Source organism: Herpailurus yagouaroundi, unplaced genomic scaffold, assembly GCF_014898765.1.
Source record: "Herpailurus yagouaroundi ecotype Mexico unplaced genomic scaffold, PumYag 198, whole genome shotgun sequence".
NCBI lineage: Eukaryota > Metazoa > Chordata > Mammalia > Carnivora > Felidae > Herpailurus > Herpailurus yagouaroundi.
Window position 1 is genome coordinate 24,266,985 of NW_024412429.1, and position 13,317 is coordinate 24,280,301.

Genomic DNA, 13,317 nt, shown 5'->3' on the forward strand with positions numbered 1-13,317 from the left:
ATAAATATTTTTGAACATATGGAAGATACTAATATTTTTACAAGATCTCCTAATATCGTTGAACTACAGAGCTAATTCTCTAGAAAGCTCTGTCGTGGACTATTGTTATACAATAATCTCTGCCCACCCCCCCTCTCCAAACTTCAGGGGGTTTCTGAAGAGACAGGTGCTCCTGCCTCAGACTTTCAGGGAGAAGTTTGAGGAAATAACTAATTATAAAGATTATTGTTAATTTTATATTGATGTTCATATTCCAATTGCATTTCCTGAAGGTAAAGTCTAATGTATTTTTAGAATAAAAATATTTAAAATAGACATTATATATTTGAAATGAAGATAATGCTATTTAAAAAATGGGAAACTCGGGTCTCCCTAGCAATGTGGGACATGCTTTTCAAGAGAATATATTAATCCATGTGTATCCTGGGTATTTTCTCCCTGGACTCAGTCCATTTGCTGCCAGGCCATTGGCTCCAGAGTTTTTCACGTTTTTTATTCACTGCCTAGCACCCCCAGTTAATTGGAACACATAGGCTAGATAACAGAAAAGTCTAGCTGAACACCTCTCACTAATAACAGGAATTGTGACCTTGGTTGTGACCCATAACCTTGGTAATGTGGGGTTCACTTCGAACTTCTCACTATACTTACAATAATTTAACCGATGATTTACCTAATGGGTGATTTACCTAAATGGGTGATACATACTGTCTGAAACAGGTAACCTGAGCTTAGAAACTTTCAGTATTAGCTGTTCAGCTTCAGCCACATTTACTATCTGGTGGCTCAGTTTTCTCACCTATAAAACGGGGACAGTGAATGATAGGACCCCCTCTCAGGATCGCTGGCAGGATTAAATATATTACTACATTAACATTAATCATTAGTTAATAATTTTAATTATTGATTTTAATTAATTTTAATTAATTAATTTTAATCATTTTAATTAATGATTACTCTATTACTATTATAATCAAAAATAATAAATAAGTTAATACAATATATTTAATATAATTTTACATTAATATAATTTTATATTAATATAAATTTATATTAAATGTTTAATATAATTAAATAATAAAATATTAATGATTATTAACAGTAATGATGTTATTATTATTAATTAGTATTAATGTTAATATTAATTCTAATACTTAGAATAGTGCCTGGTCCCTAGTAAGCACCTAAATGTGAGCTACTATATTTATTAAGTATTCTTACTTAGAATTACTCCTACTTAAATAAAGTCCAGTGAATGAGGTTTTGGTCTCAGAATTCCATACACACATCAGAGATTATAACCAGGTAAGCATACCTCCACGTGAGGGGTGTCTTAAAATTTTGTGAGCAGTACTGGTGGAGGTTTACTTATGGTCCAAGGTAGATGATCTGCTCCAACTGCTCGGATACATGAAATGAATTTTTTTTTTTTTTTTTTTTTTAATGGGGATAGCTAAAGAAAGCTGTGCAGATAACCAAAACTCTTCAACCCCTTGTCAGTTATCATTTTTTTCAGTTGAAGGTATTTGTAACGATGCTGCTAATAGGGTGTAAGTTTCTTTAGAAAGAACAGCATATAAACTTTTAGTGCATACACAGTAACCTCAAATTTCTACACGTCATATAAATAGGGAGATCAATTCTATGAACATCCTAGGCTGTTAATTTTCAGGACCTGTAACCGGGATTTTTTTCTTGGAGTAATCTTGAAGGCTGCATACTTCCTTGGCCAGGCTAACCATGGGCTCTGTCCTTGGCTTCTAGCTCCAATTCAGCAGTGATTTGGTGAGATGTCTGTGACAATCACTATAGACAGAACTTACCTTTTTTCTTCCCCCTCTGTCTGCATTGGCAAACCAATGTTATCGAATAGCTTTACTTGGGATGGTCACCAGAACTCGGGAACATTGTACTTCAGCCTAAACGTCAGCAGAATTTGGCCACTATCCATATTGCAATTAACAACTACTCTTCTAAGTGTTCAGGTTGCAAATTTGGGAGTCAATCTTCACTCCTTCCATGCTCAGATCTCATATCCAGTTTATCAGAAATTCGATGTCTCTACTTAAAAGGACAGCCAGAAACCAAAGGCATCTTATTACCTCCACTGCTACACTTGATCTAAGCCATATCTCACCTTTATTATTGCAATACTCTTAACTGCTCTCTCGGCTTCCACTCTTACCCACCCTATGGTCTAGTCTCCACACAGTGGCCAGTACAATCCTCTTAAAAGTTAAGTCACCATCAGGCCACTCTTCTGGTCAAAACCTCTCAGCAGCTCATTTTGTTCAAAGTCTGGTCTCTTATAAAAAGCCTGTATATGTTCCTAAGCCTGTGGCTCCCTTCGCCAGCCTTTGTCGCTTATACCTTCTGACCTCTTCTGCCTACCTCCCTCTGCTAGGAATGTTCTTCCTCTACCTCCCTCAGGCAGTCACCTCAGTGAGGCCCATCCTATCCTACTTAAACATGAGCATGCATGTCTACACCCATCTAAGCATCTCCTATCCCATACTCTAGTTTTCCCCACTGAATTTATCACTACTACATAAACTCAAGTATGATCCCCAGAACTTTCTGGCAAGTTCCCAGGTGATGCTGATAGCTAGGGGTCCAGGAACCACACACTTTGTGAGCTACTGCTTCAGGAGAATCTCTCTTCTCACATTCTTATTTGTGATTTGGATAGGACTGAATTACTTAAAACTTTAGGGACCATCAGACTAAAGTGTTTCTTATCCCAGAAAGCTGGGCCCCCACCCTTACAACTTTCTGATTGGATAGGACTGGGGCAGAGCCTAAGATTTGCCATTTCTAACAATTACCCTTTGAAAACCACTGGTTGAATATAAACTTTTTATTAAGTTTTTTCCTTTCCCTAAGAATATAAACTCTAAGAGGCCGGAATTCTTTTCTTGTTCTCTGCTGTTTTCTCATGCAAAAGACAATACTAGGTACACAATAGCTGCTCAATAAATACACATTGAGTGGCTAAATGAAAATCGCTTATTCTAGCACTACATCAAACAATTTTAACCTTATTTTGACAGATTTTATATAAAGACATGCAAAGCCAAAAATCTCTACAGTTCAATAAAGCACTGCCAGAGACAACTGGGATTTCCTGATATTTGGAAAACAAATTATTAATAATTTACATTATCTTAACATGAACATTAACAATAAACATTTATGGTAAGCTACTGGTTCTTGAGCACTTCCTGTAAAGTATCTCCTCTAACAAATTCTGAGGAGGCTGGTGATATGGCTTCCATTTTAGAGATAAGGGCTGTTATAACACAGCGCACTTATCAGCGGACTCCAGGGTTTCCACATTATCTTTTCCCCTCAATGTGCTCTCCCAATAGGGAGCAACAAAGTAGGGTGTGAGATGGGAGGTGACAGTTTTCTTTCTGGTATCCACACATGTTAAAATCTGAATTAAACTTCACTGAATTTATTTACTTCTTATAACATTAAAAGATCATCCTAGACACTCTTGTACTACAATAAAGTGCTAGAGGAATGTTTCAGAGCACTGGAGTTCTAGATGCAAATATCAAATTCCACAAATGTTATAGGAATTTAGTTGTGAAAGGTATGAAAATGTTTTTCAGGAGGCATGGTTTGTGGGCTTGTTTTTGTAATGATTTACAATAGTTTATTCTGTCTGAATATTCATTCTATCAAATGCTATGCAATAGCATTATACTTACGCAAAGAAAAACTGAAAGACGAATGGTTATGAGATAATGATTCATTTTCTTTGGAATAGACTGTTAGAACAGGTTCAGCAAATGTTTTCTTAAAGAGCCAAAGAGTAAATATTTTAGACTTGCAGGCCATGTGATTCTGTAGTCAGGAAAAGCAACCACAGATTAAACATAAATAATGGGCAAGGTTTTAGTTCAATAAAACTTTATTTACATAACTGGTGGTCTGCCCATTGACCATACATAGTTTGTGGACCCCTACGTTAAATGACTCCAATCTCAGTGGGATGAATGAAATGAACCAGATAAATTTCAGGTAAATTTAGCAAATTTACCTCTTTTTAAAAATTGTTCGCCTTTTACTTTAGAAACATCCATGTTCCTGTAACTAAACATAATGACTTAAAAAAAAAATGACAACTCTAGCATGCAAATTAAAACAGACATTTGGCTTTGTGATAAACGGAACGAGTTAAAAGAATCCTTGTATTTATTTTTTACACAGCACAAATGTAGGTGACACACAGTAAGTCCGTCACTTCCCACAAAACTTATAAACTGAACAACTGAGAGTCTAAATTCTTGTAGTCTTCTGCAGCGCTCAGAGCTATCCACTTTATGGAATCCATTCCATAGCAGCAGAGGAGAACCTTAACTTAAAGCACCAAGTTTCCAGGCATTACTACAAATGTCTTCTTTTCATTCCCTAATACATGCAGTCAAACTGCCTATGAATAAATACCAATTCACTTTAAGCTTCAATGGAGAAGGGAAAGCTGTTGGGAAACCAACATTATTCTTAAGTCTAAAAGTGATTCTACCTCTTTACCTTGGTTTCTTCTGTAACAATTTTCACTTTTAATGTAGTTCTATTAAACATGAACATATTTTAATTTTGAACATAATCCCTCTCAAATTCATCTAACAGTTTAGGATGTTCATATTTGTTTTATAAATCCGGGGGGGGGGGTGGAAACATGATCTCTAATCTAGAATATTCTGGCAATTTCTATTAAAAGTTAAATTTAGAATTTTATAAAAGTAATATAGCCTGTGTGTCCAAATTATAAGATTTTTAAAAGTCTTTAATTTATGTATATTAAGATACACTGCGAATCCCAATACATTTTGTAGAAGTGTGATTTCATTCTCTGAAGCAGGGTTCAATGGGCATTTCTGGATCTTGCTAACATCAGCCCGATATACCCGGAGATTACTGGATCCACTAAATGGACAATGAAAACTGGTTGAGGCTGCTGCTGAATGCTTCAACAGGAATCTGATACACAGACACAGATTTCATTGTTATAGTCAATGCAACTGAAGTCTTCCTTAAAACTGTGCTCCTGATAGGCTGAAGAGAGAGTAATGGACTGTTAGTTCTTTAAGCCAAAAATGTACGGACTTGTGGTACAAAGGCTTCATTCTCTGCCCGTAGTTAGCAACTTGAGGGCCTTCTGTAGATTCTGCACCGCTGTGCTGACATCCTCATACTGCAGAGCACTGCCAGCATACTTGCAGTATTTCTGAGCTCTGGCAAAGTCCTCTGGTGTTAGACGGATATCCGCTGGAAGACAAACAGAATAAGGCTATCCGTAAGAATAGAAATGTATTCTGTTAGGTTAAATGCTTACATTTATAAAAAAAATATTTAAGGTTATATAAAAACATGAAGGCTTTTTTCAACCCCAGGGTATTTAAATAAGTTTTTTCCATGCTTTTCAAATTTTTTCTTACTCATATAAACTATACACATGCCACACAATAACTTATATGAAAAGGTTTTTTTCCCCCAAGTAATAAACTAGAGGCCTTTGTATTTTGGTAGATTAATTGCAAAAAAAATTATATTCTGTGTAAAATAAGGACAGTAGTTTAGGTGTTTATGTTAGAATTGCTAAGCCTCTCTTTTCATGGAACAATACACACAGACTAAACCATTGAACCCTCATTTGAACTAGAATATAAATATAATTCTCAATGACAAAAATAAATAACATTTTTAAAAAATTACATAAGCCATTTGACTTTTATTTTAGCATGAAAATATTTTGTGTTTTTGTGCCATCCGTATATAAAACTCTAAGGTTTAACGAACATACTATCATTGAACTACAAAATTCAACACGTGAACAACTTTTACAATTTATGTCCAAAATTTATTCTTGGCAAGTTTTCCAGTTACATATATGGTTAATATGGGTAGTGCTCAACTAAATAATCTGGGTAAGGGGCGCCTGGGTGGCGCAGTCGGTTAAGCGTCCGACTTCAGCCAGGTCATGATCTCGCGGTCCGTGAGTTCGAGCCCTGCGTCGGGGTCTGGGCTGATGGCTCAGAGCCTGGAGCCTGTTTCCGATTCTGTGTCTCCCTCTCTCTCTGCCCCTCCCCCGTTCATGCTCTGTCTCTCTCTGTCCCAAAAATAAATAAATGTTGAAAAAAAAATTTTTTTTTTAAATAAATAATCTGGGTAAAAAAGAAAACCAAAATGCTAAAAACATTTCATTTAATCTAAAATTTGAATATACCTGAATATATATTTCTAAAGATGAAATTAAAAACTGACTTTATGTCTTGTCTTTTGAAATACCATTTTCTTTAGAATTTTTTATGAGGATTCTAAAAAGAAGTGATAGGAGGCTGAGGCACAGAATATAACGAGCAAATAATATATTTCAAATTCTATTTATAAGTCTGTACTTATAAACAGACTATTTTTGTTTAGTTACCTTTAATTTTTCCAAAGATATATGTGCGTATGTTATACATATCTACACATATAGCAACTGCAGGTATCTGGACACTAAGTTCTGATCCAAATTATTATTTTCTTTAAAATTTTCAAAAGAGTTCTGAAATAATGGATCATAAAGTTTCTAGGGCAGGATCAGGCACCGATAAGTGCTGAAGAACTTTAATGAATGAATATGTTTCCACTTCATATTATTTCCTACATTTTAAAATGAATCAAGTTCACACAGAATTACATATTAATTTCTGACTTTAAGAGAATATAAATACACACATATCTACATATGGTAACTAGCCAGTGTGCTACATATAAATTCTTCAAATACTTGTTGAATGCTATTAAAGTTATAATGGTTAATCTTACTATTGTAAGAAATTACACATTCCAATTTTGACAGAACTTACTTCAATTTTCTTAAGTTCCAGTCTTGCTTAAAAAGCAAAAAATATAAATCAATAAACTAGTAAAATGTAATTATATATTAAAAAAAAGTTCTCCAGTAGTACTAAAAGTTTTAGTACTACTGAAAGTACTAAATTCTTTTAGTATTTAGTGACTTGGCATTTGTTACCACTTAAACTTAAAAACCAATTATCCTGCAGCTCTATTGACAATTTAGTCAGGACACTTTAGGTTGTATTTTTTTCTTGAAAATACCTACTAGATTTTTCAAAGTTTTTTCTAGATATATTAAGAGGCTCTGGTCATCTAGAGCTAGACATACTATCTAGGTGTGTGAGACATTTTTGAAAACTGAGTTTACCCCACTCATCATTTTGTACTTTAACAGCCTGTCCTCTTATCTCAGGGCAATTTTTAAATATGTAGGGCATCCATCTAGAATTTACTGGACTTGCTGGAAGAAAACCCAATGCACAGAACTAATATTTTTATACCATTAGCCTTAGCACTGTTTTGCTGACATACCACTTACTTATTAATAAGATGTCTGTAGTGGCAAGAACTCTGTGACTATTTTAGTTTTTACAAACTAAACTTATACACCAATGATAAAACTATCTTAAAACACAAATATTCAGAAAATATGAATGGAAGTGTTTTAACAGGAAAATGTCATTACAGATACATATGTATCTTATAAACTTGTATGAAATTATGTAACTAGCAGATAAAATATCATTAGATAATAACCATCTTACACATTCAGATACAAAATGTAACTTACAGATTTATATAGAGATGTTAGATTTATTTTCAACAATTAAAAGAACTTAAAAAGCCATGTCAAATAGTTACTTTTGCTATTCTGTAACACTTCAGGCTTTCCTTCTTTTAACAAATATCATCTAAGAGTCATCAATAATAAAACATGTCATTAAACTTTCAAATTAAAAAAAATAAAATCTGCTTAATTATGATTCTTTTAAATTAGCAGTTGAAAACTGAAGTGGAAAATACATAAGAGAACAAGCGTTCAATTTCAGTATCTGATATTATATTCCAAATTGTAAAAACTTCTTCGTGCACCCATATAGAAGCTGTTTTTTCAATTACTAAAATTTACTAGAGGCCATAATCAGAGCAGAGAGAGCATATTGTGGACCTAAAAGGTGTTTAAAGGATTAGAGAGGCTGTCTAACAGAATATCTCTTTTCTGAACTCTATGCTTAATATGTTCCAAATGGCTTTAGGCAAGACAGTCCTCATCACAGGGCTGCTTTTCTCCTTTACAGGGCAGTACGAGAAGGCAGAAGACAGCTAGGGCTATTAGTGAAGTTCCCTATTGCAGCAGAAAGAGCCTGGGTCAGCACTGGATCAAAGATAACATTTTTGGTGTAAAGAGAAAATCTCTGCACACTCAGTTGACAGGATAGAAGAATCCATTTCCAAGGTTGATTTATCTAATGTCATGACAGAGCAAAGAATAGTTCATTGTAAAAATTTCCAAAATGGGTCTTTAAAGACTCTTTTCTATCTAACTTGGTAATTTTAGAAATTCACGTCAGGGACTTTGGATAATCTGACCCTAGTGGACTCTATAATCCTCTGACTTGAATGGAAAGCACAGGCAGGATCATAGGGGAACCATCTGATACCCAGTAAACCTTAAGGGTAGAGACAAACCTCAGTACTAAACCCTTATGTGCAGGCACTGCCAAGATACGTCACTTAAAAATGGCAACAGCAGTAATGATTTGAGGCAGAATTTGGCTGCATCGGGCACTGTGCTAAATACTTTTCAGATATTCCATTTAATCTTCCAAAAAAACTTACGAGGTACGTTGTTATTCACATTCTAATACTACATACACGAGTTAAAAAGGGAAATGCTCTGCTTCCTGTATCTACCACCTTTCCAATCCCATTCTCTTCTCCACACTCAGCCACAGACTCACTACAAAAATATTTAATATATTAACACACATATAATACGGGTATTAAAAGGTGATGAGTACTGAGCACTAAAGAGAAAAATGTAGCAGCAAAGGGGTTTAGGGAGTATTGGAGGCGGTGGTGAAGCTAGTGATGGTTATGAGACGACTAGTTGTAGTCTGTGCATTCTCTAGAATTTTTCTATGTACTTAAACACATATGTACATGCGGGAAGACAGAGTCTTAATTTTTTTTCCCTAAACAGGCTCATACTATACAGAATGTTCTACAACTTGCTTTTTTAATTCAGTATGTGGAGGAGATCTTTCATGTCAGAGTTACTATATTCTTTTTTAATATGTGCTCAGTAGTCCATAGGACAAATGGACCATAATTTTCATTATTATTAAATAATACCATAAGATTATCTTCTACTACTAGATGATGTTGAAATAAAATATCCTTGTAAACATGTTTAGTGTTCATGTCTACGTATTTGTTTAAGACAGATTCCTAAAAGTGGAATATAGCCGGGTCAAAAAATTAGTGACCTAATACTGCTGCGAAAAACTTTACTAACGTATACTGCCCAGCAACAGCATGCCAAGAGTCATTCCCTAGGTCTTCACTGACACTGTAGATTATCAATCCTTTAAAATATATTTTAATTTTTGTAATTAAAAAAAATTACATTCCACATTAGTTAGCATATAGTGCAACAACGATTTCAGGAGTAGATTCCTTAATGTCCTTAATTCCTTAATTCCTAATTCCTTCATTTAGCCCATCCCCTTCCCACCACCCCTCCAGTAACCCTCTGTTTGTTCTCCATATTTAAGAGCCTCTTATGTTCTGTCCCCCTCCCTGTTTTCATATTATTTTTGCTTCCCTTCCCTTGTGTTCATCTGTTCTGTGTCTTAAAGTCCTCATATGAGTGAAGTCATGTATTTGTCTTTCTCTAATTCTGCTTAGCATAATACCCTCTAGTTCCATTCACGTTGTTGCAAATGGCAAGATTTCATTCTTTTTGATTGCCGAGTAATACTCCATTGTGTACACACACACACACACACCCCACATCTTCTTTATCCATTCATCCATCAATGGACATTTGGGCTCTTTTCATACTTTGGCTATTGTTGACAGTGCTGCTATAAACATGGGGGGTGCATGTGCCCCTTTGAAACAGCATAACCTGTATCCCTTGGATAAATACCTAGTAGTGCAATTGCTGGGTTCTAGGGTAGTTCCATTTTTAATTTTTTGAGAAACCTCCATACTGTTTTCCAGAGTGGCTGCACCAGTTTTCATTCCCACCAGGAGTGCAAAAGAGATCCTCTCTCTCTGTATCCTCACCAACATCCGTTGTTGCCTGAGTTATTCATGTTAGCCATTCTGACAGGCGCGAGGTGGTATCTCACTGTGGTTTTGATTTGTGTTTCCCTGGTGATGAGTGATGTTTAGCATTTTTTCATGTGTCAGTTGGCCATCTGGATGTCTTCTTTGATTCATGTCTTTTGCCCATGTCTTCACTGGATTATTTGTTTTTTGGGTGTTGAGTCTGAAAAGTTCTTTATAGATTTTGGATACTCTTTATCTGATGTGTCATCTGCAAATTTCTCCCATTCCGTCAGTTGCCTTTTAGTTTTGCTGTTTCCTTTGCTGTTCAGACCTTTTTATTTTGATGAAGTCCCAATAGTTTATTTTTGCTTTTGTTTCCCTTGCCTCTGGAGACATGTTGAGTAAGAAGTTGCTGAGGCCAAGGTCAAAGAGGTTTTTGCCTGCTTTCTCTTCGAGGATTTGATGGCTTCCTGTCTTACATTTAGGTGTTCCATCTATTTTGAGTTTATTTTTGTGCATGGTCTAAGAAAGTGGTCCAGGTTCATTCTTCTGCATGTCGCTGTCCAGTTTTCCCAGCACCACTTGCTGAAGAGACTGTCTTTATCCCATTGGATAATCTTTCCTGCTTTGTCAAAGATGAGTTGGCCATATGTTTGTGGGTCCATTTCTGGGTTCTCTGTTCTGTTCCATTGATCTGAATGTCTGTTTTTGTGCCATAAAATATTTTTTTATCTATTGACATAAAACCAAATTCCTACTAATTCTCAATTTCCCTGATTATTAGTATGGCTGGGCATCCTTTCATTTGTTCACTGCTTATCTGTGTTACCAGCCATATTCTCTGCCTGTTTTTTGTTTTTTTTGGTGAACTGAGTTTTAGTTATTCATTTGTAGAAGCTCTTTATATATGCTCTGGACATTAATTCCTTAAGTTTCAATTCCCTCCTGATCTATTAGTTGCATTTTAAGAACGTAATAGGGAAGAGGGAATCTTCGTGGTATGGAATTTATTATTTTTCATTAGTTAAGCCTGTTAAGATGCAACTAAATCAGATACGAGAACTGGGAGACAGAATCTAATATATATTTTTTCCTGATAACCAACTGTTGTAACATCACTTCTGAATATATATTCTTGCAACATTGCTCCAAATGCCACCTTTATCATTAATTTCCATACTGTGTGGCCTGGTTTCCAGATTCCCTACTGTGTCATTGATCTATCTTTTTCAGATATTTTCACAGTAGATTTTAGACAGAGCTTTTAAAATTGAGGGGGATTATAGAGGGGAGTCTGGAAACCAAGTTTAACAGAGGAATATGGTATTCATTGGGCAGGTGATATGTTTTCCATTATGTTGTTGGGTAATCTGCCAGTTTATTAAAGGTTCTTTTTTGTTTTTATTTTCAAGTACAGTCAGTTCTCTTTTCGGATAATCTAATAATTTAATGTAGTAGATAAGGAAGACCATAATCATAACACATGGTAATTCTGAAGTAAAGTCATCTAGTATAAGCTTTCATGATAGCTTTGGCTATATGTTTGTGCCACTATATCCAGCATTATACAAAAAAAGGAACTGTAAAACTAAAAAAAAAAAAAAAAGGGAATGCCTTCAAAGTTGGGTATTTTGGATAATATGAAATAATCTTGGCTCACTGGAGAATCTAGTGAACACAGCCATTCAAAGAAATGTGTTTCAAATTACCTAGGCATTCAAATATACAACACTCTTAAGGTAAAATTACCAAACAATGCCCAAAGCAGGAGATACAATATATCACAAAAACAGCTGACTTACCCTGGGACACTGTACTGAAAAGTGCAGGATCAATAGCCGGAACAGTCTGGGGAGTAGGCTGGATAGTATTACTTGTTACACCTGCAAATCGGAAAAGCACAAATGGGTATTACAGTTATACCTCTTAATTATATACTAGGAAAGCGTTTAGAGGATCATGAAGGAATTTCATTTCTTAGTATTTTGGAACCTTAATGAATTATAATTTGACACACTTATTTGATGTTGGAAGCTGCAATGGAAAACATGCAGGAAAATATATTTTGAGTGCTTACATAATGTATTTAACGTAAATGGTAATATGTCTGCATACTATACTATTTTGTACATTTTTCACTTAATATATTTTGCAATTTACCTTATTAATTTACATGGGTACATAAGTGTTCCATTTCATGTATGAACCACAATTTATAAAGCAGTCCTTTACTGATGGACATGTAGGTTGCTTTCATTCTTTTGCTACTAGAGATAACACTACAGTGAATATTCTTATATACTGTGTACATATACATATGTACAATGTGTATGAATTTATTTATAGGAAAAATTTAAAGAAGTGTAACTGCAAAGTCAGGTTTTAATTTTAAACTGACCAATTTAATGACTATCTTTTGCTTGATTTTGATAATTGCTAACCAAATATATTAAACTATCAACATCTGACATAATTGTTCCCACAAAACTTGTTAACCTTTAAAGGCACATAATAAACATTAACAAGGGATGCAACCTTTGGGAGGGATCTTCAAGACTACCTAATCAAGTGTAGTGTTTTGATGTATCTAAAGCATAGAGACGTGACTATATATTTTTCATATTGATGTTAAAAAAAAATGAGATCAATCTAGATATCATTGCCATTCCTTGCTAAATAATTTGTGTTTCTATGTAAATTAAGTTCTCCAAACAAATCCGTTTCTCTATGGAGAAGGAATATTTTTATTAATCAGCATCTTGTTAGTTAAAAATTTTTAAAAATGTTTATTTATTTTTGAGAGTGAGTGAGAACGAGTGGGGGAGGGAGAGAGAGAGGGAGACACAGAATCCGAAGCAGGCTCCAGGCTCTGTGCTGTCTGCATAGAGCCCGTTGCGAGGTTCAAACCCACAGACCTCGAGATCATGACCTGAGCCAAACACTTAACCTGGACACTTAACCAACTGAGCCACCCAGATGCCCCAATCAGCATCTTGTTATTAAATTTTAAATGCTTATTCATACATCTTCACATGACTAAATAGACAATATTAATTAACAAGAACAAAACAGAATTTGCACAGAAATTTAGTTATGTAGTAAAATTTTATTTAAGCAATACTAAAAAAAATTATGTGGTGTGTATTTTATTAAGAACTTGTGGTTGGGGCGCCTGGGTGG

The 13,317-nt window shown here is 34.8% G+C and overlaps 1 protein-coding gene across 2 annotated transcripts in view; it reads right to left on the reverse strand.

The window, feature by feature from the left end:
• Positions 1-3,901: 3,901 nt before the first annotated feature.
• Positions 3,902-13,317, reverse strand: part of VTA1 (vesicle trafficking 1) — a 69,666-nt gene continuing 60,250 nt past the window's right edge. Inside the window, exons 7-8 of one of the 2 annotated variants that reach the window (XM_040449022.1) lie at positions 11,940-12,020; positions 3,902-5,277 (exon numbers count right to left, since the gene is read on the reverse strand). In XM_040449022.1, the coding sequence (XP_040304956.1) occupies positions 5,135-5,277; positions 11,940-12,020 (224 nt within the window). In that variant the 3' untranslated portion in view covers positions 3,902-5,134. Of the gene's footprint in view, positions 5,281-11,939; positions 12,021-13,317 lie in introns of both variants that reach the window. The other variant, XM_040449021.1, reaches the window with a different exon arrangement.